The sequence below is a fragment of the Prionailurus viverrinus genome, chromosome A2 (assembly GCF_022837055.1).
Source record: "Prionailurus viverrinus isolate Anna chromosome A2, UM_Priviv_1.0, whole genome shotgun sequence".
NCBI classification, from domain to species: domain Eukaryota; kingdom Metazoa; phylum Chordata; class Mammalia; order Carnivora; family Felidae; genus Prionailurus; species Prionailurus viverrinus.
In genome coordinates this window covers 17,295,023-17,311,254 of record NC_062562.1, presented here as the reverse complement: position 1 = coordinate 17,311,254, position 16,232 = coordinate 17,295,023, and the positions used below count along the sequence as shown (strand labels likewise).

Genomic DNA, 16,232 nt, shown 5'->3' with positions numbered 1-16,232 from the left:
GGACTAGTGCAACCCTTGTCCTCTCACTTTGGGAGCTCATGTTGCCATCTACTAGGGCACACTTCCTGCAGAGTCCTCTGAAGCCCGTTGATGTTCCTCTCACGGACATATGCACATCTCTTGCCTCCATTCACCTTTCTGTGGCTTCTGGTGTTTGTTCTTTTGGACATAGTTCTCTTTTGACGCTGAGTAAACTTCATCCATTGGTGTTAAAGTCTGGAGAAAGTTGAAGGGTTGTGCCCTTTACCTTCTATGTTTGGCACAAAGGTGCCCTCTTAGCCAATCCAACACAAGCCAGCCTTCAGTCCTCAGTAATTGATCAGATTTGTAAGTTGTCTTTAATGTTTCCTTTGTGCCTTTCTCTCTTGTGACTCTTGGATGCTGTGAGGATCATCACACAGTGACCTGGATCGTTGTGACGAATACTGTGTAATAATTTTCCTTGTCTGCTATGATGATGTTTTTAATTATGTGTAAAGACTTCTCCAGGTGTAAACTTCTGCCTGTGGTTTGGTAAGAGCACTGGGAAGATACCTGGTTGGCCTGGGTTGGATAGTGTTCCCCATTATGAAGCCAGAGCTGGGGCTAGGAGGAGGAAAGACAGATTGGTGAAGCCTAAATCCTGAGCCCACCCCTGTACCAGGCTTATTAATCACAGCAGGCAAGAGAGAAACTCCCAGAGAAAAAGGACTAACAAAAAAACTATATGGCCTTTTGAAATGCCTTTGTTTTTTAGGACTCCTGCTGTTAATAATTCCTTCAATTAGAAATTAGTTTGATTCTCTAAACACTTACTACAATATACAAGTAGGACCAGATATAAACACCATAATGAAGGAATGTGTAAATGACAGAATATAGGAAAGGAAGTATTCTGTAATGTTTTGTAGGGGAAATGCCATTTGGGCTGGGCTTAAAGAATAAGTGCAGCTTCAGCAGTTGAGGTCAGGGAAAGGTCTTTCAGGGCAAGAGAACAATATGAACAAGGCCTGTGGATGTGAGCTGTGTTCCAGGACAGGTGTCCTGGTATGGTAAGAATGTAGCACTGAGTTGCAGGAATGGGACCTGTTGACTAGTCACATTTGCTTCTGAACCTGAGATGCTTTAATTTACTCCCAAAGGGCCTTCATGTCATCCTGAAAGCCCCAGGCCTTCAGGAGGTATGTCAGCAGGTTTTTAGAAGGTATGTCAAGAGGTATGAGAAGCTACAGTGTTTTCTGGAGTGTCTGTGCTCTTGAAGATGAGAGTGCTAGATGGTGCCGAATGGGCACAAATTAAGATGACCTCAGCTTATTATAGACCCCTTTTGACAGTGTCCCTAGACAGGGGTTTCCAGGTGAGGTCCCAAGAACAGCAGCATCAGTGTCATCTGGGAACTTGATAGGAATCATTAGAAATGAAGTTCTTGGGCCCCACCCCAGACCTACTGAATTAGAAACTGTGCTTTATGTTGTTCTGTTTGTTTTGGCAGCTTTGTTACAGTGTATTTTATATACAATAAAATCGACAAATTTAAGTGTACAATTCTAGAGTTTTGTAGCCATCCCTGCAATCATAGTACAGGGCATTTCCATCACCCCAAGAAGTTTCCTCACTTGTATTTGTAGTCAATCCCCTGCTCCACCCCCTTATTCCTGGAAGCTCCTGATTTGCTTTTCAACACTACAGAAGTTCCTTTTCTAGAATTTCGTATAAATGCAATCATAATGTGGTCTTTTGTGTCTGATTTCTTAGCACAATGTTTTTGAGATTTTTTTCATGTTGTATGTGTCAGCAGATAGTTTATTTTTATTGCTAAGTAGTATTCCACTGTACGGATATACCATAATTTATCTTTCCATTCACCAGTTGAGGGAATTGGAGGTCTTTCCAGTTTGGGGCAATCATGAATAGAGCTGCAGTGGACACTTTTATACAAGTCTTTGTGTGGATATATGTTTTTATGGAATTGCTAAGCCATATGGTAAAAGCATATTTAACAACCTGCCAAACCGTTTTTAAAATGCCTCTACCACTTTGCATCCTCCCAGCACTGTACCAGAATTCCAGTTGCTATGCATCCTCATCAACATTTAGTATCAACAGTCTTTTTACTTTTAGCCATTCTAGTGGGTATGAAGTGGTGTCTCATGTTGGTTTTAATTTGCATTTGCCGCATCTTTTCCTGTGACTGCTTGCCATCCTTATGTTTTCTTTGGTGAAGTTTTTGTAAATCTTTTGCCCTGTTTACAGTTAGGTGATTTGGCTTCTTATTATTAAGTCGTAAGAGTTCTTTATGTGTTCTAAGTACAAATTGTTTATCAGACAGATGATTGGCAAATATTTCTTCCAAGCTGTGGCAGTGCCTTGTCTCTTAATTTTCTTAATGGCAGTTTTTAAAAAGCAAAAGTTTTTAATTTTGAAGAGTCTAGTTTGTAGTTTTTTTTTTTCTCTTGCAATTCATTCTTCTTGTGTCCTATTTTAAAAGAATCTTTGCAAGGCCAATAAAATTTTCTCATAATGTTTACCTTTAGGCCACCATTTAATAAATATCATGTGAGACAGATGTAATTTAAAATTTTTTTAGCAGCCAAGTTTTTTTCAAAAGGTGAACTTAATTTTAATAATATGACATATTTAACTTAATATCTTTAAATAATACCACTTCAGCATCTAAGTGATATAAAAATTTAATGATGAAATATTTTATATTCTTTTTTTTTCTCAGTCTTCAAAATTCAATGTATATTTTGTACTTACAGCACACCTAAATCTATAGAAGCCATATTTCAAGTGCTCCATAGCCACATGCTACTATGTTGAGCAGAGTGGTTATAGATATCTCCTAGTTTTAACTCCTACATTTAGATCTGTGATCCATTTTGAGTTAATTTTTATACTGTTGTAAGGTTTTTACAAGGTTTTGCATGTGGATGTCCAATTGTTCCAGTACCATTTGTTGGAAAGATTATCCTATCTTGTTGCCTTGACACTTGTACTAAAAACTATTTGGCCGTATATTTTTGGGTCTATTTCTGGTCTCTGTTCCATTGATCTACATGTCTGTCTCTGTGCCAATACTGCACTGTCTTGATTATAAAAACTTTTTATACTAAGTCTTAAAATCAGATAGTTTAAGCCCTCCAAAATTTTTGTTCTTTTTCATAATTATTTTGGTTCCTCAATGCTCTTTGCATTTCTGTATATATTTTAGAACCAGCTTAATACTTTCTACCAATGAGATTTTTCAGGGTAGATTATGTTGAAACTATAGATCAATTTGGGGAGAAATTGACATTGTAACAATAGTGAGTGTTTTGTGTCAGTCTCAGGCCATCAGTAGTGATGCTGTCAGCTAGGAATGCCTGGGGCACTCACCTCGTCCTGTACCACTTCTCAAAAGTCCCCACAGACATTTCTCCAGAGCCAGTGTTGTGTCTGGACTGGCCCTTGTGGTTCTTGTTGTGACTGCAAGGCTTAGCAACAACCATGAAGGAACTTTGAAAAAATAAAGTTTATTACTCACAGATCCTGGAGGGTATATGGCACACCCAGGGCCACACAGTGAGGTCACAGGGTGGGAGTGGGGGACCTGGAATTCTGTCTTTATTGGGGATGAGGGTGGGCTGCCCAGGGTTTGGCAGGTTCACTCTTTATTGGCAAATTTAAAACGTAAGAGCAGGAATTAGGGTTGTGGGAAGAGAAAAGTGGGGTCCCTCAAGTGGTCAGTTTTCTGCATTTCTCAGGGCTTTCTAAAAGAGAAACTTCATGGGGCACCTAGATGGTTCAGTCAGTTAAGCGTCCAACTGTTTATTTCAGCACAGGTCATGATCTCATGGTTTGTGAGTTCAAGCCCTGCATCAGGTTCTGTGCTGACAGCACAGAGCCTGCTTGGGATTCTCTCTGCCCCTCCCCCGCTCGTGCGCCCGTGCTCGCGCGGGCGTGCTCTCTCTCTCTCTCTCTCTCTCTCAAAATAAATAAATAAAGATTTAAAATAAAAGGGAGACTTCATAGGTGTGGCAGCCTGGCTCTTTATTTAGTGTGGCTGGCAATATGTTTATTCAAGGTAGGTGTCTTTGAAATGGTTGCCTCAATAATCAAAAGCTTGGTGTCAGTCACTTACATTCTAATCAAAAAAGCTTACTGTCAGTGGTTCATGAACTTAGTATATCTATGTAGGTCATTTTTTTTTTAATGTCTATTTTTGAAAGAGAGAGCAAGCACAAGGGAGCGGCAGAGAGAGAGGGAAACAGAGGATCCACTGTGAGCTCTGTGCTGACAGCAGAGAGCCCAATGTGGGGCTTGAATCCATGAACTATAAGATTATAACCTAGCTGAAGTCGGACGCTTAACCGACTGAGCCACCCAGGTGCCCCTAGGTTACCTTTTACTTTTTCTCTGTAGTATTTTATACTTTTCAAGTCGTACACATCTTTGTTAAATTTATACCTGGATATTTTACATTTTTTACGATATTGTAAGTGGTTTTCCTTTCTTCAGTTTCTAATTATTTATTGCTAGTCTATAAAAATACACTTGAAGGGGCGCCTGGGTGGCTCAGTCGGTTAAGTGACCAACTCTTAACTTCAGCTCAGGTCATGATCTCATGGTTCGTGAGTTTGAGCCCCCATCAGGATTCACGCTGTTAGTGCAGAGTCTGCTTGGGATTCTCTCCCTCTCTGCCCCTCCCCTGCTTTCTCTCTCTCTCTCAAAAATAAATAAATAAACTTAAAGAAATTAAAAAAAAAAACTTGGTGAAATGTTTGAAAAGCATTTTCAAAGGTTTTTGAGAGAGAGGAAGGATATCACTATGAGAATTGTGTTCTCAGAGTATAGTTCTGGCATCAGTGAAAAATGAATTGGCTTCAGCTTCATTGAGTAATCAAGGAAATGCAAATTAAAAGCCACAATGAGAACTATTTTTTTTAATTTTTTAATGTTTATTTATTTTTGAGAGAGAGACAGAGTGAGAGCAGGGGAGGGGCAGAGAGAGAGGGAGACACAGAATCTAAAGCAGGCTCTAGGCTCTGAGCTGTCAGCACAGAGCCCGATAATGGGGCTCAAACTCACAAACAGTGAGATCATGACCTGAGCCAAAGTTGGATGCTTAACCAACTGAGCCACCCAGGCTCCCCAGTGAGAACTATTTTCATACCTATTAGTTTGGCAAAAGGTAAGAATCTGATAATTCCAAGATGTAGCAGGAAATTTTATTCACAGTGAAAGGAGAATAACTTAGCTGAACCCCTTTTGAGAGAAGTTTATCCTTATTCTATAAAGCTGAATTTATTCTATAATCCAGAAATTTACTTTTTAGATGTTTTCAGAGAAATACCCTCACACCTCAGAAGCTGCTCTGCCCTTCCTAGTCACAGACCTCCACTATGTCTCTATGCTGACTTTATCATAGTCATATATTTGCTTTGCTTTATAATTTTTACCACCTGTGTATAAACAATATGTCTAAGTCTTGCTGTCTTTTTCTTTAATTTCTAAATTGGAATTAGAATGTATGTATTCTTTTATTTGTACCTTCTTTTGCTCAACATTCACCCACATTGTTGTGTGCAGCTGTAGTTTGTTGGTTTTCATTGCTGTATAGTATTCCAGCATGTAAATAAACTATTTACCTTCCCACTGCTGATGGAGATTAGGTGTGTTTCTAGTTTTTAGCTGTTATTAACAAGACTTCAGTGATTACATTGATTTGATTTTCAAATCTTAAAGCAGCCTTGTGTTGCTGAGATAAGATAAACTGACTTGGCCATTGTGTAGTATCCATTTCATATGTTGATGAATCCAATTTGCTAATATTTTGTTTAAGATTTTCATGGGGCGCCTGGGTGGCTCAGTCGGTTAAGCGTCCGACTTCAGCCAGGTCACGATCTCGCGGTCCGTGAGTTCGAGCCCCGCGTCGGGCTCTGGGCTGACGGCTCGGAGCCTGGAGCCTGCTTCCGATTCTGTGTCTCCCTCTCTCTCTGCCCCTGCCCCGTTCATGCTCTGTCTCTCTCTGTCTCAAAAATAAATTTAAAAAAAACGTTAAAAAAAATTAAAAAAAAAAAAAAGATTTTCTGGCTGTGTTCCCAAGTGAGGCTGATACGTAATTTTCCTTTCTTATAGCAGCCTCGTCAGATTTTGATATCAGGGTGTTAGAATCGTAATGGGATTCTATTCTCTTACTATTATCTGAAGAGTTTGTATAAGACTAGAATTCCTTGGATATCTTAAGGAACTTAGTGATGTTTCTTTTGTGGGAAGATTTTTTTTTTAACTTATTTCAGAGAGAGAGAGAGAGAGAGAGAGAGAGAGAGAGGCAGAGAGAGAGGGAGAGTGATAATCCCAAGTGGGCTCCATACTGATGGTGTGGAGCCCAGTACAGGGCTTGAACTCACAGAACCATGAGATCGTGACCTGAGCCAAAACCAAGAATCAGACGCCTAACCAACTGAGCCACCCAGGTGCCCCTGTGGGAAGATTTTGACCACAAATTAAGTTGTTAATTGTTAAACTATTTAGGTTTTCTATTCTTCAGTGTGTTTTGGTAAGACCTATTTTGCTAGGGATTTATTCATTTTATCTAAAATTCAATGTTTTTGGCACAAAGTAGGTCAGAATGTTCCTGTAACACCTTTTAAGTATCTACAACATCTAGAATGATCCCATCTTAATTCCTGATATTGTCGTTTTGTGCCTTCTCTTTTTTTTTATTGTTCAATCTTGCAAGGGGCTTACTAATTCTTTCAGTCTGTTTTAAGAACCACTTTTTTGCCTTTTATTAATCTGGTTGAATGTTTTCTATTTCATTACTTTCTGTCTTTATCTCATTTCCTTTCTTCGACTTCGTTTTGCTATTTTTTCCCCAGTTCTCTTGAATTGGTTGCTTAGCTTTTCACTTTCTAGCCTGTCTTCTTTTTCCAATATGGGCATTTTAGTATTTTTTAAGTTTATTTATTTATTTTGAGAGAGAGAGCACAGGAGGGGCAGAGAGAAAGGGAGAGAGAGAGAATCCCAGGCAGGCTCCAGACGGCCACCACAGAGCCCAATGCAGGTTCTCGAACCCACAAACCATAAGATCATGACCTGAGCTGAAACCAAGAGAAGTTTCCCTACATCCCTGAAGATCAGTGATGGTCATCAGCATTTAGAGATTGCTGCCCTAAGCCCCCTTGGACAGTTGTGCTTGGATGCTGTGACTCTTCAGCATCGGCATGCCACCAGCTTCTTCCTACAGCCCAGCTTTCTTCACAGGTCATTATGTCTGAGGGTGGGTGCCTTGCTAATGCAGGTGTCCAGCAAGGGCCCAGATACTGTGGAAAGAACAGAAGCCACTGCTTATTGCAGGGGCTGGTGGGAGGCTAGTGTGCATCTCTGCCTGTCTCTAGGTGTTCTCTAGACCACATATGCTGTCAGGGAGGCCCCTGGCCAGCTGCCCACTTCAGAGTTTTCTTTTATTTCATCCTTTCAAGTTCATCAACACAAATTTTTATCTCTGGGTTGTTTTTTAATTTTTTTTTTAATGTTTATTTATTTTTGAGACAGAGAGAGACAGAGCATGAACGGGGGAGGGGCAGAGAGAGAGGGAGGCACAGAATCTGAAGCAGGCTCCAGGCTCTGAGCTGCCAGCACAGAGCCCGATGCAGGGCTCGAACTCACAAGCTATGAGATCGTGACCTGAGCCGAAGTCGGATGCTTAACCAACTGAGCCACCCAGGCGCCCCTGGGTTGTTTTTTTTTTATGTTATGTTTATATACTTTGTAGTGTTTTCATAATTTGCTCATTTATCCTAATTGATGGAACGTTTTACCTGTTCTCTGGATGATATGGACAGAAGTTGGTTTGTACTTTATAAAAAGTATGTTTCATGTATTCAGCATTGAAGTACCGTTTTGTTGGGGTGCCTGTGTGGCTCAGTCAGTTAAGCGTCTGACTTCGGCTCAGGTCATGATCTGGAGGTTCGTGGATTAGAGCCCTGCGTTGGGCTCTGTGCTGACAGCTCAGAGCCTGGAGCCTGCTTTGGATCCTGTGTCTCCCTCTCTCTCTGCCATTCCCCAGCTTGTGCTCACTCTCTCTCTCTCTCAAAAATAAATAAACATTAAAAAAAAAAAAGGAAGTACCATACCATGTCCTGAATTAGAGTTTCGGTCATTCTTAGGATGGGATATGGATCCTATATCATCATTTGTGAAAAAAAGACATTTATTTAATATAAAGCCCAGTGAATTTTAGCATATGGATGATAACATAGTCAGTGCCTGCCACATAGACATTCATAAGCTGTTTATTGAAACACCTGATATGTTCACAAAAAATATAAAATAGGAGGGCACCTGGGTGGCTCAGTTGGTTGAGCGTCTGACTTCGTCTCAGGTCATGATCTCGCCATTTTCGAGTTCAAGTCCCACATTAGGCTCTGCTGACAGCTCAGAATCCAAAGGCTGTTTCGGATTCTGTGTCTTCTTCTCTTTCTCTGCCCCTTCCCCGTCGCACTCTGTGTGTGTGTCTCTCTCTCAAAAATAAATGAACGTTAAGAAAAAAATGTTTTAATAAAAAAATTATAAAAATGTAAAATAGCAGTACCTGTATGGCTCAGTCAGTTAAGTGTCTGACTTTGGCTCAAGTCATGATCTTGTAGTTCATGAGTTTGAGCCCCACATTGGCCTCTGTGCTGACAGTGAGGACCCTGCTTGGGATTATGTCTCTCTCCCTCTCTCTCTTGTGGTCCCCCTCTCTCTCAAAATAAATAAATAAACTTTTTAAAAAATGTAAAATATAGTCTGGCTTCTTTACTCCTAAATATACAATGGAATGTTCTTTCTGTGAGATGTATACTCAGATGCTATTAGCAGACTTAACAATTTGAAAAGCAGGGACATTCTTCCATTGAGCTCCTGTTTTTTGCTACTGGGGTAGTCATCTCATCCTGCTCTGTCTCCCCTAAAAACTGAGAGGCATCCTGCAAAGTCTGAACAGCCAGCTTGCATGCACTATCTATCACTGGACCTGAGGGAGGCAGGAAATATCTCTCCTGGCCCATCTCTGTCTCAGCCTAGCCAGGCTGTTTCATGAGGCTGGAAATGCAAACAGTACCCCTCAGATGCCTCAAAAATAGACCATTTTCAGTTGATCGTATCATCATTCATGGTTTCATTTTTAATTTTTTCTTCTTTTTAAAAAAATTTTTTTAACGTTTATTTATTTTTGAGACAGAGAGAGACAGAGCATGAACAGGGGAGGGGCAAAGAGAGAGGGAGACACAGAATCTGAAACAGGCTCCAGGCTCTGAGCTGTCAGCACAGAGCCCGACGCGGGGCTTGAACTCACGGACCGTGAGATCATGACCTGGGCTGAAATCGGACGCATAACCGACCGAGCCACCCAGGCGCCCCTTAATTTTTTCTTCTTAAATTGTTTGTGAACTATGATAATCCTTTCAGGTGATGTATTAGCAAATTAGTAAAATTAAAAGGCTCAGGGGCGCCTTGGTGGCTCAGTTGGTTAAGCATCCGACTTCGGCTCGGGTCATGTTCTCATGGTTCGTGGGTTCGAGCCCCGCTTTGGGCTCTGTACTGACAACTCAGAGCCTGGAGCCTGCTTCAGATTCTGTGTCTCCCTCTCTCTGCCCCTCCCCTGCTTGCTCTCCCTCTGTCTCTCAAAAATAATAAACATTAAAAAAAAAATTTTAAAAAAGAGGATCAGAGATGGTCCTTCCTCTGGTCCAGAGAAAGAGAAGAGCTTTTACCTAGGCAAGCCTCATTGTTCCTCGTGGTCTGGATAATATTTCTTCCCATTTCCTCTCAACCTTGAATCCACCAGCTATTCCTCTACCTCCTATGACAGTTATTTATCTTCTGAGCTTCTGAGGAAACTCGTCTGTAAAATGGGGTAGTAATAGTACCAATTGTATTGATTTCTTGGGCAATTGCATGAAGCAGTCAGTGCACATGTGGTACTCACCAGAGTGCCTGCTGGGAGTGAGCTCTGTTAGCAGAGCACAGCATTGTTAGCAGATTCTCTTTTATTTGAGCTCCCCTGTTCATCAGGCTCATTCTTCACACCCTGTAGACATGCCTGAGTCTTTCTTCAGGATACACTCAGGTTCCTCCACTCACTGTTTTCGCTCCAGCTACCAGCTTCTCATCCCTTTCACAGCCAGGCATATTAGAAGTGTGGTCTCACAGTGTGGACCAGAGGAAGCCAGACATGATAGGCCATGTAGGATTCCATTTATATGAAGTTCAGGAACAGCCTTACTTTCCTTAAGAGGAATTAAGGAAAACTGCAAGGGGGGAAGTCAGATACGGTCACCTAATAGTCGGAGCAATGGTAGTTTTGACTCGATAAGGACCCCTTTGGAGGCCAGAAAGGTTTTTTGTTTTGATCCAGGAGGTGGTCACACAGGTGCATAAATGTGTAAAAATTCATCAGGCTGAAGCCTTGAAAAATTAGCACTGTAAATTATGGCTGTTACACATCTATCTAAACAAAAAGAGCTCAGGTACCACCCTTCACCACCTGTCACTTTTGTGGCTCATCCCTACCACTCACCACCCTCTTCTTGGTCACCAGAATGTTTCTGCACATTTGAATCTTTTCTTTTTAATTTTTTTTTAACCTTTATTTATTTTTGAGACAGAGAGAGACAGAGCATGAACGGGGGAGGGTCAGAAAGAGGGAGACACAGAATCTGAAACAGGCTCCAGGCCCTGAGCTGTCAGCTCAGAGCCCGACGAGGGGCTTGAACTCACGGACCGCGAGATCATGACCTGAGCTGAAGTCGGACGCTTAACTGACTGAGCCACCCAGGCGCCCCGCACACATTTGAATCTTTATCTTGACCTCCAACAGCACTGAATACTGATAATCCCATCTTCCTTTGTGAAACTCCCTTCTTGGACCTAGAAGCAACCTCCTCATGACCCAACCTCTGGCTTCCCCTTAGTTTCCTTCATCAACTCTCAGGGAGCTATTTGGGTAACACTAGAACTTCATGTTGATTTAGCCCTGCTGGGTACAGGGTACCTACCCAACACGGCAGCACAGAAACCCACAGACAGCCCTTTTTAAAGTTGTGCTTTTTACTCACATAAAGCAATGATTATTATCTAATGAACTGGGACTAGATTAACTACTCAAGAATGGCAACCTCAGCTGTAAGATGTCCACTTGGAGATCTGTGCAGTGGCCAACGACACTAAAGTCTTAGGAAAATTCAGAAGTATAGACTCTACTGAAGACATAAGACCCACATGGAATGAGAACACAGGACTAGTATTGAATTATCCAGTGTAGATGGTTGTTGCCCCAAACGTTAAGAGGAAGGGGTCAGATACTGAAGTTGGCCTGAAATCCTCTTCTCAGTGTCTGCTTGCCTCTCTCCCCTGATTCCAGCCTTTGCTCAGATCTCACCCTCAGATGAAACTCTGCTGTATACTGTAGCCATCTCCTTCCCTAGCACTCCAGATCCCACATTGCTCCCTCCCTGTAGTATTTAATTGCCTTCCAACACAACAGTATAATTTGCTGATTCATTATGTTGATTGTTTACAGTTTGTTTACCATATTAGACTGTAATTTCCACAAGGGTAAGGATATTTGTTTTGCCCACTGATATGTCTCACATGCCTAGAACAGTGCCTTGGCACATAGTAAGTACTTAATTACTTGTTGAATTACCTGAATGACTGGTTCAGCCAAGTGGTTTAAAATCCAAACAAGTGAAAGAAAAGCCTGAGGCTTATAAGGTTGACATCAACCCACGTCACAGTACCTCCCTCCCCAAGGCAGGGCTTTCTTCAGATCCACACTGTCCTCTGGAGGGCTGCATTATCCTTGAGCCCCATGCCCAGAGGTAGCCAGGAGTCACCTTGATACTGTCTGTGGCAGCCTTGGCGACTGGTCCCAGTCACAGGTTTCAATAGCAGACTAACATGAGCAGCAAAGATAGTGATGCTGTGCGCAGTTGGCAGCCTGGGCATATTTGTGGAGAGAAATGTGAATATTCCATGTTAGGAAGTGAGAGATGTGTCAGTCATAGTTGGACTGAAGTCCCTGGTGACCAGGATCCTCTCATTTTGTTCTGAATTTGTTAGGCACTGATTAATTTGTAGAGTTGGAAAATAAATACAAATTGGAGTTTGAGCAATGAGAAAATTATCTATTTCTGTGTCCTGTGCCAATATATAGCTCTGATGACCTCCTCTCCCTTTCCAGGGTGAAAAGGCTGATAGCTTCTATATTATAGAGTCCGGCGAGGTGAGCATCCTGATCAGAAGCAAGGTGAGTCTGTGTGTGACGAGGCAAGTTATGCCAGGTGCGTGCACAGAAAGTAGCTGTTTGCTGTAAAAGGGAAGTGTGTCTAGTATCTAGTGTCATTGTTATATGAGGCATGTGACTGGCAAAGACCCATGTTTAAGTCCCTCCAGTGATAGGGATTTAGTATATTTCTCTTTGTTCCTATTGCCTTTGCATCTGTTACATAATTAATGATATGAGAAATAATGGCTACAGATCCATAAGAAAAAGATAAATACCCCTAGTAGAAAGTGGGGGGAATACATGATAAAGACATACATGTGGGTGTTGAATATGAAAAAAACTTCCTTTCTAGAGCACTGGAAGGGGAGGTCTGTAGGACCATTGTTATTATACCATTTCATGGATAGGAAGACCTAAAATGACCAATAGATAGGAGGAGTAATCCTTATCATAAATCCGTCATCACCAGATTTCTCTGTTCAAATTTTTTTTAAGAATATAGAATATTTAGGGGCACCTGGGTGTGGTTCAGTTGGTTAAATATCCAACTCTTGATTTTGGCTCAGGTCATGATCTCACAGTTTGTGAGATCAAGCCACGCGTCAGGCTCTCAGCACCAAGCCTGCTTGGGATTCTCTCTCTCACTGCCCCTCCACAGCTTACACTCTTTCTCTCATAAAAAAATAAACATTTTTTAAAAAAATTTTTTTTTCAACGTTTATTTATTTTTGGGACAGAGAGAGACAGAGCATGAATGGGGGAGGGGCAGAGAGAGAGGGAGACACAGAATCGGAAACAGGCTCCAGGCTCTGAGCCATCAGCCCAGAGCCCGACGCGGGGCTCGAATTCATGGACCGCGAGATTGTGACCTGGCTGAAGTCGGACGCTTAACCGACTGTGCCACCCAGGCGCCCCAAAAATAAACATTTTTTAAAAGAATATAGAATTTGTTAAAATAGTTAAATATAATACTGACCTAATATGAAGTCTCTTATAGAATATCTTTAGTAAAGGTTATATAGAGAAGGATAAATATGATTACTCCCTGTAAGGTGGCTTGATTCATGATTAAAAATGGTCTGCTGGGGGCGCCTGGGTGGTTCAGTCGGTTAAGCATCCGACTTCGGCTTAGGTCATGATCTCACGGTCCATGAGTTCGAGCCCCTCATCGGGCTCTGTGCTGACAGCTCAGAGCCTGGAGCCTGTTTCAGATTCTGTGTCTCCCTCTCTCTCTGACCCTCTCCCGTTCATGCTGTCTCTCTCTGTCTCAAAAGTAAATAAACGTTAAAAAAAAAAAAAATGGATCTGCTGTTTCACATGAAACAATAGGTTGAAACATCTATGTTCTTTTACTTATTGTTTTTGGACTAGTGATACATGTTTGCATATTTCTCAAATACTCATTGACACTTCCTGATCACAGCCTAGTGGTGTTGGGTGTGTGGGACCAGCAGCACTGTGGTCCTGGGGGTTGGGAGAGGTTGTCAGGAATGCAATCTTAGATTCTGCCCCAGACCTACTGAATCAGAATCTACATTGTAACAAAACCCTCAGGGGGCTGGTGTTCACATGACCATGTGGTAAATGCTACTCTGGAGAAGTGACTAGGTGGGCACAAACGTGTCTGCAGCCCCAGAGAATGCTACAGAAATTGGAAGTGGAGTGTTGGCTCCAATGGAGCATATCAACTGCAGAGCAAACAGGTCAGGGCAGTAGTGTGCAAGGAGGGTTATTTGCCTATAAGTTAAAGTAGCTCTTAAAGATTGAGACTAATTCTTATAAATAAACTCTAAATAATCTTTTTACTTAAACAAATTATTGCTTAGCTTGGCAAATGGATTTGTAAAAAAAAAAAAAAAAAAAAAAACCAAACAAAAAACCTCTAGATATTAAATATAATATAGTACATTATTTTCAGTAATTTGATAAGCATAAATTACAACCTGCTCAATTTCTTAATACAAAGTTAAACCACTAAATTTCCAGATTGAACATTATAAAAAATTGTTTTTAGTTACTCAGCTCCTCTAAAAAAATGTGTGGTGGTAGGGGGGGAAACCACTAACTTAAACTGTTTTTTTTTTTATTTACTTTTTTAAATTTACGTCCAAGTCTTTAAACTATTTTTTTTTTATTTTTCTTAATCTTTATTCACTTTTGAGAGAGACAGAGCATGAGCGGGGGAGGGGCAGAGAGAGAGGGGGGCACAGAATCCGAAGCAGGCTCCAGGCTCTGAGCGCTCAGCACAGAGCCCAACGCGGGGCTCGAACCCATGAACCATGAGATTATGACCTGAGCCAAAGTCAGATGCTCACCTGACTGAGCCCTCACCCAGGCACCCCTAAACTATTTTTAAGTTTGTTTTTGAGAAAGAGAGTTTGCATGTGTGCATGAGGGAGGAGCAGAGAGAGAGAGGAAAGAGGGAATCCCAGGCAGGCTTGTTAGTGCTGAGTCCAGTGCCAGGCTGTACATGAACCTCAACTTGGGGCGTGAACTCAGGAACCGAACCATGAGATCATGACCTGAGCTAAAATCAAGAGCTGGACGCTTAATTGACTGAGCCACCCAGGTGCCTTGGGAACCACTAACTTAAGATGTAGACAGTACCTAAAAAGAAAATTTGTCACTGTGAAGTATTGGCCAAGAAAGACATGATCTCAAATCAAGAAGTAGCCTAGGGGCGCCTGGGTGGCGCAGTCGGTTGAGCATCCGACTTCAGCCAGGTCACAATCTCGCGGTCCATGAGTTCGAGCCCCGCATCAGGCTGATGGCTCGGAGCCTGGAGCCTGTTTCCGATTCTGTGTCTCCCTCTCTCTCTGCCCCTCCCCCGTTCATGCTCTGTCTCTCTCTGTCCCAAAAATAAATAAAAAACATTGAAAAAAAAATTAAAAAAAAAAAAAAAAAGAAGTAGCCTAGGATTGTGACTTTACCTAAGAGAAACACTGACATCATTTAGAAGGAATTTGCAAATGACCTGTCTTTTCCCCTGTGCCTCAGAAGTCAGCATCTACCAAAAAGAGAGCATTCATATACATATATGTATGTATAATAAATAAAAATATATAATAAATATATTTATGTTAATATATAATATACTGATGTTATATAATCGTGTAGTATATATTAATATTATATATTATATATATATAGTTTTATTTATATATATATATATATATATAAATCTTCCAAAGAAAATGGTCTGCTCTTTACCTCTTGATATTTATCCATTACCTCTGAAAGGTTGTTAGGAATTGGATGAAGCCCGAGGTAAAAGCCAGCTCCTCTAATTAAACCAGAGACTAATTAGCCCATGCAGTTTACATGGTGCAGTTAGCGTCTCTGCAGAGTGAATGTCTAAATAATTGTGTTAAGTGTACTGAGACGGGACTGCAAGTGTGTGTGACTGGACATGTCCAGCTGTGATTCTGGAATCAGTCTAGGTCATGTTTTCCACCTGCCCTAGACTAAAGCAAACAAGGATGGTGGGAACCAGGAGGTCGAGATTGCCCGTTGCCATAAGGGGCAGTACTTTGGAGAGCTTGCACTGGTCACCAACAAACCCAGAGCTGCTTCAGCTTATGCAGTGGGAGACGTCAAATGCTTAGGTAAGAAAAATAAATTCTTTATGCATAATACTTTTTTTTTCTAACATGCAGTATTTTTTTCCCAGCAGCAAGCCTTGACTCCCATCAGTGCTCTCACACATCCAGGCATGAACAGCTTGTGGGACCAACTAGAAATGGGTATATATCCTTTAGCAATACAGCAGTATAGCCTGTGAAAAGAGCAGAAATGGAGGCAGGTGTCCAGGATTCTGTAGGGATCAAGAGAAAGGTGCTGCCGGGCTCTGCAAAGTCACACACCGAGATGACACAGTCAGGCTGTACTCAACGTAGAAACATCCCTCCTTTTTCCAAGTGCCCAGGATCCCGCAGTCTTATCCCCTGTAACGTGAATGGGTATATTTAATAAAAAGTTTGCGGGGTGCCTCGGTGGC

The 16,232-nt window shown here is 41.6% G+C and overlaps 1 protein-coding gene across 1 annotated transcript in view; it reads left to right on the top strand.

The window, feature by feature from the left end:
• Window positions 1-16,232, top strand: part of PRKAR2A (protein kinase cAMP-dependent type II regulatory subunit alpha) — a 112,601-nt gene that overhangs the window by 92,162 nt on the left and 4,207 nt on the right. The window contains exons 9-10 of the mRNA XM_047850856.1: window positions 12,191-12,256; window positions 15,699-15,840. Of these exons, the coding sequence (XP_047706812.1) occupies window positions 12,191-12,256; window positions 15,699-15,840 (208 nt within the window). The remainder of the gene's footprint in view (window positions 1-12,190; window positions 12,257-15,698; window positions 15,841-16,232) is intronic.